The following is an 8,004-nucleotide window of genomic DNA, read 5'->3' as shown; positions in this document are numbered from 1 at the left end:
TAATAATGCAGATAGAAGAAGGGCGGGCCTTTGACAAGTCACCAGCTTCCTGTCCTCGAAGCCGCACTAGATGGAAGCTGTCAAATTCAGATAAAGCTATAATGACCTGTTGTAAAATTTATTACCATTCAGTTATAGTTAAAAGTTCCCAAAGATTAAAAATGATTATTACGAATACATCTAGTGTATAAAAACATACCGTTTCCTTTGTGTAATTCTGCTGGGACTATTTGTGCCGTCACCAAATTGTAGTAAGATGACTGCAACTTCATTAGCTCTTCATGAGTTCCAGCCTCAACAATTTTTCCTTCATTAAAAACAAGAATCTTATCTGCACTCTTAATGGTGGAAAGTCGATGAGCAACAATAACCGTTGTGCGACCCTGTCGGACCTGAAAGAAATGTATTAAAATAAATTTTGCAGCTTAGAATTGTGAAAATGAATGATAGCGTGGTTTACAAGCATATGAATTAAAAACCTCCTTGGCATTCTCATTGACAGCAAGCTGAATTTCCAGGGACACATTCTAAATATATAAAAAAAAAGTTTCAAAAACTGTTGGCATTCTTTTTAAGATCGAATATTATGCATCTCTTCCTGCCCTGGTGACGCTCTATTACTCCCTCATCTATCCTTAACTATTGTATTTGTGCTTGGGGTTCTACTACCCAAAATCATTTACGTCCTTTAATTACTCAACACAAAGCTGCTATTAGGACAATATCCAACTCTGACCCCAGACATCACCAGTACCCCTACTCAAATCTCTGAATATGTTAGATATCCAAGTCACTGCACATCCTCTCGTGTATTTTATATATATATATAAAATGCTGAACTGTAATGTCAATCCTGACCTTAAAAGCTTCCTAGAAGGTTAACAGAACCCATGAGCACCACACCAGAAACAAATACCTATTTGATATTCCAAGAGTACGACAAACTAGAAATGCTCTACAAATCAAGGGACCTAGAATGTGGAATGACCTTCCCAGTGATGTTAAAGACTGTACCTCTTCCAACCAGTTTAAGATAAAAAGTAAGCACTACTTAATTAACTCCATGTAACCTACCTTCCCCTAAATGTCAACCCATATCTTTTGTTTTAAACAATGCTGTTTGTCGACCAAATTTTATATTTGCTATTTTTCTGCCATGTTCCCCCCCTTTTTTAATTTTCTATTATCTCAACACAATTTATACTTCAACCCCAATTAGTATTAAGTTTTAGTCCTAGTGTTTTTCCTACCCGAAACGCTTTGCGTAATAGTGGCTTTAGGCATTGTATGTACTAGCTCTATCTATAAATCCATCAATGTTTGTATCACACATTGTATGTATATACTTTACCTGAATAAACATTTGAATTTGAATTTTGAATGACATTTTTGTTTTTATAAATGTTCAAGTTAATGTCAAAATATTTCCACACAACTATTTCATTTCAAAACACAGACTAATGAAAACATTAAAAAACGTTAAAATATAGCCCAATTAAAAAAAAAATTAGCACAATTCTCAGAGCGCCTAAAGGCGCTTTGCGCAACGCAGTGGTTAATGTTAAACGACCTACCTTGTCGAGAGCTTTCTGGACAACAGCTTCGCTCTGGTTATCTAAAGCTGATGTTGCTTCATCCAGGAGTAATATACGGGGTTGGCGAACCAATGCTCGGGCAATTGCAATACGCTGTTTCTGTCCTCCTGACATCTGACCACCACGTTCTCCAACATTTGTTTCGTATTGCTGCATTTTAAAGTACTCAAATTAAGGGCTACTGAAAGCTAAAAGCAAAGTAAATATTATATATGAAATATAAATAACTGTTGCAGATATTTACTTGCATGAAAATGAGGACAAATTTTAACATTTAATATACAAGTCCTCCATAAAATAATCTACATTGGAAATGCATATTTATCTATGATTAAATCAAACATGTCCTCAGTAGACTATAGTAACAAACCTGAGGAGCCTAAAGACAAGGAAATTTGACTGCCACAAATTAATATGGATAATAAGAACCGGAGTTGCACATTGCTTATCTACTGCACTCACATATTTCTTATATAAGAATGATACTGAAGATAACCAAACCATGTCAAAGTGAGGAAATGACATTTCAGTCTGCCCTGGACCATTATCAAGTCATGTGACAAGAGAGGAAGGTACTATACAGGCAAATATATAAGGTAAGAATGAGAGAGTGATCTGACTTAAGATTTACCCCTGTTCCTTATTCCTTCCTCTTCTTATTCTTACCTTCCCTCTCATCTTTCATTCCTCTTTTTTTTTAACATTCATCCTATCTTTACCTAATTCTTACCTACCCCCTTCACCTCTCTTCTCACTATCTCGCCTTGTATATATTTGCCTGTACAGTACCTTCCTCTCTTCTGTAACAACTTTATAATGGTCCAGTACAGACTGAAACATAGTAATTTGTTGACTTTTTGATGTGTGGTTTGGTCACGACATTGGTACTTATCTGCAAATGCTTAAATTTGATACAAGTGTTACACTACTTAAATATTTAGAATTCCTCATCCTTTAGAAATGGAGTGGGCCAAGCCCACTTAGCAAATTTGATCATCTTTACAGTACATCTTCACCCTACACAGTAGATCAGCAAGATTGTACATGGCAGAATTTACATTAATTACAAACACAGCCTATATACATGTATACATTTATTCTCTCCATTTCAACATCGTGAAGATGTGAAGGCATCAGTCCTGATAAAAGAATTGTAGTGTTAAATGAAACTCAATGAAAAGTGCTTTTATGAGCTGGTCCCTTGGTTGTTCCTTAGCTTGACTAAATGGTCCACTAGCCTGGTGAACTAGTTGCTCACAATCCTCAAGTCGTGTAGTTAACAAGTTGACTGAAGGCCTTTTCATAATGTTTCAAATGGGGAGAGGAGACTGAAGGTAAATCAATATACCATAGAGCTTGCTTGCTCTGTGTGTATGGAGGTTTTATCCTACTGCTACCATTTCTCTGTATGCAGGTATGATTGTGTAATTACCTAAGTGTAATTACCTACTTATTATAGTGTGCGTGCGCATTTGTGTTTATGTATGTGTACATTGTTTTCTGGCTGCCTGTTGACGTATTTTTTCTTCCACCGGCGTGTGTGGTGACTCAGGCTACCTCCCCCGTGTGCATTTCCGGGTTCCATTGGGTTCTTTGGATTCGTTTTCGGGAGTTCCCTCCAGATTTCCCTTGGGAGAGGCTCGAGGCCCTTTGTGGTTCTCTCCTGTGTGCACAGGCCTTTGCCTCTCCACTGGCCCTAGTCTCTTATGAATGTAGTACCTTGTCCCCATCCTTGTCCTTGTCATCCTGTAGTACATTGTCTGCTTGCTGCCTTCCTCATGCTGCTTTTTGCTGATCGGGGAGGGCATTTCTTGCGCTCCCAGACAGGTCGCGCAGGGGTTCAGTTTCTCGAGGTGGGCCTTGGTACAAGCTTGTGCTGGTGCCTCCTCCGGTTTCTTTTGGATTGGGCCGGCATTGTGCTTTCTCTGCTCTTAAGTCGGCTTCTGGGGGAAGGGGGGGAGGGGAAGTGTCGCTGGGGTGTTTGGCACTGTTTACCCTCACCTGGTCCTGTGTTTCGTGTTGTCTCCTCTGGACTGTGATGGTGTTGGGTGGCTCCTCCTCCTTCAGGTGGTTCAGTGCTTGTAGGGCTGGCCTGTTATTATTCTGGATTACCTTTAACATTACTTTCCTAAACTTGTGGCCCATTTCTTTCTGACCGAGGCCTTCACATCAAGACAATGAGAAACTTTTCATTTCAAAGTTATATGAAGTGCTTTATAAATTATAAATACAGCCACTCTTCATTGAAATTTGTTTAATTTTAATATACATCTTTTAAGAGCAAAAAATAATTAAATGAATTACCACAAGAATTAAAAACTACTAGGATAGTTGCACTGAAGACAAACCTTTGGTAATTTCATGATGAAATCGTGAGCAAATGCCTCTTTGCAAGCAAAATGTATATCTTCCATGGACACGCCTTCACGGCCATATCTGACGTTTTCCGCTATGGTGGTAGCAAAAAGAACCGGTTCTTGCCCAACTATTCCAATCTGATCTCTTAACCATCCCAAGTTAAGTTTCTGTATTGGCTTTCCATCCAGTAATATCTGAAGAAAAGTGTACACACAATATAATACTGTACATGAGAATGAAAGGTAACTATGTTGATAATCCTAGCTAAAATGTTTTGCATTTGTTTAGCACTAACACTGGAAATTTTGAACCCCTTAACAAATACCAACATTTCAAACTATATACACCAAAGATTATTGCAAGATAACACATTTTAAAAGTGACTAGAGATAGTAGACCAACATGCGACAGCTTGGAGGATAGCAGCAAGTTTTGACTGTAGCTGCCCTTTGTTGGCTGCACTACCAATTAATTTGCCTGCCACTTGTTTCCAAGTTGGATCCCAGTCTAATTTGCTGACACAGTGTTAGTTTTAATTTTCCTGTAAATTTTATTGCATCTTGAACCATAGCATTTTTAACATATGTGCCAAATCTCTTGCAAAGTTAGTGATACAGTACTTCAATGTGTTGTACCATTTTATGTAATAATAATAATAATAATAAATTATATAAATAATTTATTCACAAGAAGGTACAAGGGTTCGTGAGATTACATAAGATTGGTATTTGTGCAGTCATGCAAAGCCACGAACACGCATAGCATTTCAGGCAGGTCCTTAATGTAACATATCAGGCAAGATATGTATTGCCTGAAAAGGTACATTGTAGCAAGGTTTTATATCAACAAATAACTACATTTCAAGATAACAGAGGTAATTACACTAGTAATGATATACATCTTAAGTACTAATATTGGGGAAATGGGTAGTACAAGACTGAGTTTGTTGACCAGACCACACACTAGAAGGTGAAGGGACGACGACGTTTCAGTCCGTCCTGGACCATTCTCAAGTCGATTTGTGAATGGTCCAGGACGGACCGAAATGTCGTCGTCCCTTCACCTTCTAGTGTGTGGTCTGGTCAACTTTAGCCACGTTTTTGTGACTCATCGCCTGCATAGTGAGTTTGAAGCATAAGGTAGAAAACCGAGGCTGAAATTAGGTACTTTTTGGTTTTACTTGTGAACAGGGCATAGGTTGGACAATTTTATAATTCGTCAGGGATAGAGTTCTGAAGACTGGGTTCTTTTATTTGCATCAGGGATTGAGTTCTCAAGACTGGGTTATTTTATTTGCATGGGGTGTTTGCAGATTTAGTTCAACTTTGGGGATATAAAAGATATATTTATTTTTGGTGTGGTGCTCATGAGTTCTATTACACCAATCAAGAAAACATTTCAGATCAAGATTAGCATTTAGGAACAAGGTTTAGTACATGTAAATAGCACACGAGTGTAGATTTAGTATTTTTACCATGTTAAGGACCTTAAACAGAGGGGGCTATGTATTGTCTGAAGACAGTGTCATAGTTCTGATAGATCTTTGCCGAGTGATGATGGGCTTTAGGCAATTTGCAGTGGTTGAACCCCAGGCACAGATACCGTATGCAAGACAGGGATAGATTAGTGCATAGTATAATAGAGAATGTCAATTTCAAATTATTTTAATTTTACAGTAGTAAGTGTGATTTCTTTTACCTTGCCATTTTCACCTGTACACTTTTTGAAGGATGAAAAAGCCAGGGTTTTTGCTGCTGCTACTGCTTAATGTGAACCCTAAAACTGAAATTTTAGTTTAAAACTTTATATTTGTTCTGTTAGCCTCCTCTTCAAGGATGCCTGTTGATTCCTTCACCATCTCCTGGTCAAGGTAACAGTCCCAGGGTGCTTGACTCCTCTGGGTCTTTTCTCATTACAATGGTAAGGATGAAAAGGGGACAAGTGTTTAAAAAATTTTCCCCATTACATTTACCTTGGCCACCATCTTCACTTCTACCCGAGAGCCACCAACACTAGTGGCCTCAACGAGGACAGAAAGCTGGAGGCTTGTTGAAGGCCCACCCCCCTTCTGTAAGCTTTCCATCACTATTATGGCAAAGACTGCACCTAACCATAACATGTTAGAGATTAAACCCACTCTACAGTTACTTTTATGTGCCGCTACATTCACAATCTTAATTGTTTTCAATACAAATGAAATGTAACCCTTTAAAATAAACAAAGCCTTATTATTACAGAGTCAATGACTTACTTCTCCTGAGAGGGGGTCATAAAAGCGCTGTATTAACTGGATGCAAGTTGACTTGCCACATCCAGATGATCCCACCAGGGCAACGGTCTGTCCCGGTTCAATCTTGAGATTAATGCCTTGCAAAATCTTTATGTCTGGACGTGATGGATAGTTGAAATGAACATCTTTCATCTCTGCCAAAACCAAATTGTGTTAAGATTTCTTATTGATTAATTTACACAAGCACAGTTAAGGAGGGTATCCTCAAGTTCTACCTCCATAATGTGTATCTCAACATATACAATTACGAAAGAACTTTATACCTTTGTTTAAAAGCTATTATTCCAATCACATTTAGAATTATTAACTTTAATACAATTTTGTACAACCATGGGTATGAATTTTGTTTGGATCTTTAATAGGAAAAATGAATAAATTTAGACTGATGAGCACCTGTTTAGTTCAGTCCCTATTTTAATGATGTGAAAGTTATAAATATTGTTTCTAAATCTGAATTTGAGAACTGTAATGATTGTTAAAATCATTAAAATGTAGCTTCTAAATTTAAGAATATAGTACTGTATTATATACTGTATTCAATACTGTATTTAAGGCTAACCCTTAAATTTATTTTAATGTACCTTGCTTGTTAACAATTTGGACTTTACAATAAGATTTTGAACCCAAATTTGCCTCAATTAAATTTTAGATGATATACCAACAGGTACAGAAGTGATATACTACTGAATAAGGACTAAGTACATGAGTAACAGGAGCTGGCAAGGGGGTGGGGGGGACCTTGGACAACTTTAGCAAAGGTGTGAAGAATCATCCACTCCAAGAGCAAGATTGGCTCTTACCAAGGCTGGGTGAGAGATGCCAGAATTTATCCCAAGACCCAGCTCTATAAAGCCAAGAAATGACATGTCCACTGGCACAAATTGGAGAAACCATCAAACCACCACATGCTGCCGCTGATAAAACCAATGCAAACAACACCAAGAGTTGTCAATTGGCTCCTAGTAGAACAAAAAGAACAAAAACAAAAATAGAACAAAAATTCCAGACATGATCAGCAGAGACCATTCAGGCAAGTCCTGCTGTTTATTTAAGAGGTAGAGCCCCATAAATAGAAAGGGACAAACATGAAGGGAGCTGGGAACCAAGGCTGAGCCAGTTGCATAGAAGCCAGATGAACAAAGCACTCTTCAAAGGTACCTAAATCTGGCCAAACCCTGAGGACCAGCTAGACTGGAGGAAATGGGTAAAGGCCAACCAATTCCAGTCCAAGTTAACTGGAAATACCAAAATAACTTCACTATCATGACAAATTAGAGACAACTGAATACTTCCATGCATAAGAGATCAACAGAAGGAAGGCTGAACATCTTTTATACAAATGTTTATGGTTTGAATTGTAAAGGTAATTTAATCCTTAGTGGTAGGTTGTGGTCAAGTCATGGGGTCAAGAGTCCAACTTGGTGTTAGCAAGCCATGATTTTATACAAGAATTATATAGCCAAAATGATATGCTCATTTAAATAATAAACATGTGCAATAAAATGTTTACCAATGATTCCATTTATAGTAGATGGTCTATCTCCTTCTAAGCTTGTTGGATCAATAGCAGATTTCCTTTCAATTATGTCAAAGATAGTTGCAGCTGCACCTCTTGCAATATTAAAGGCTTCCAAGAAGGGTGCTGCCTGACCAATATTCATGGCTCCCATTAAGACGCTGAAGAACACCTGAAAGTAATGCATTAAATATACCCAACAACCATGTAATATCACATTTGTAGTACACTAAATATTGACTGAA

General features: G+C 37.8%; 1 protein-coding gene across 4 annotated transcripts in view; it reads right to left on the bottom strand.

Moving 5' to 3' along the window:
* LOC123772475 (ATP-dependent translocase ABCB1) overlaps positions 1 to 8,004 on the bottom strand; it is a 62,112-nt gene that overhangs the window by 20,784 nt on the left and 33,324 nt on the right. For all 4 annotated transcript variants that reach the window (XM_045765676.2, XM_045765678.2, XM_045765677.2 and 1 more), the window contains exons 10-14: positions 7,754 to 7,931; positions 6,205 to 6,377; positions 3,944 to 4,147; positions 1,575 to 1,745; positions 200 to 392 (exon numbers count right to left, since the gene is read on the bottom strand). In XM_045765676.2, coding sequence (XP_045621632.1) covers positions 200 to 392; positions 1,575 to 1,745; positions 3,944 to 4,147; positions 6,205 to 6,377; positions 7,754 to 7,931 — 919 coding nt within the window. The remainder of the gene's footprint in view (positions 1 to 199; positions 393 to 1,574; positions 1,746 to 3,943; positions 4,148 to 6,204; positions 6,378 to 7,753; positions 7,932 to 8,004) is intronic.

The sequence above is a fragment of the Procambarus clarkii genome, chromosome 17, assembly GCF_040958095.1.
Source record: "Procambarus clarkii isolate CNS0578487 chromosome 17, FALCON_Pclarkii_2.0, whole genome shotgun sequence".
Taxonomy (NCBI): domain Eukaryota; kingdom Metazoa; phylum Arthropoda; class Malacostraca; order Decapoda; family Cambaridae; genus Procambarus; species Procambarus clarkii.
This window is presented reverse-complemented; position numbering and strand designations above follow the sequence as displayed.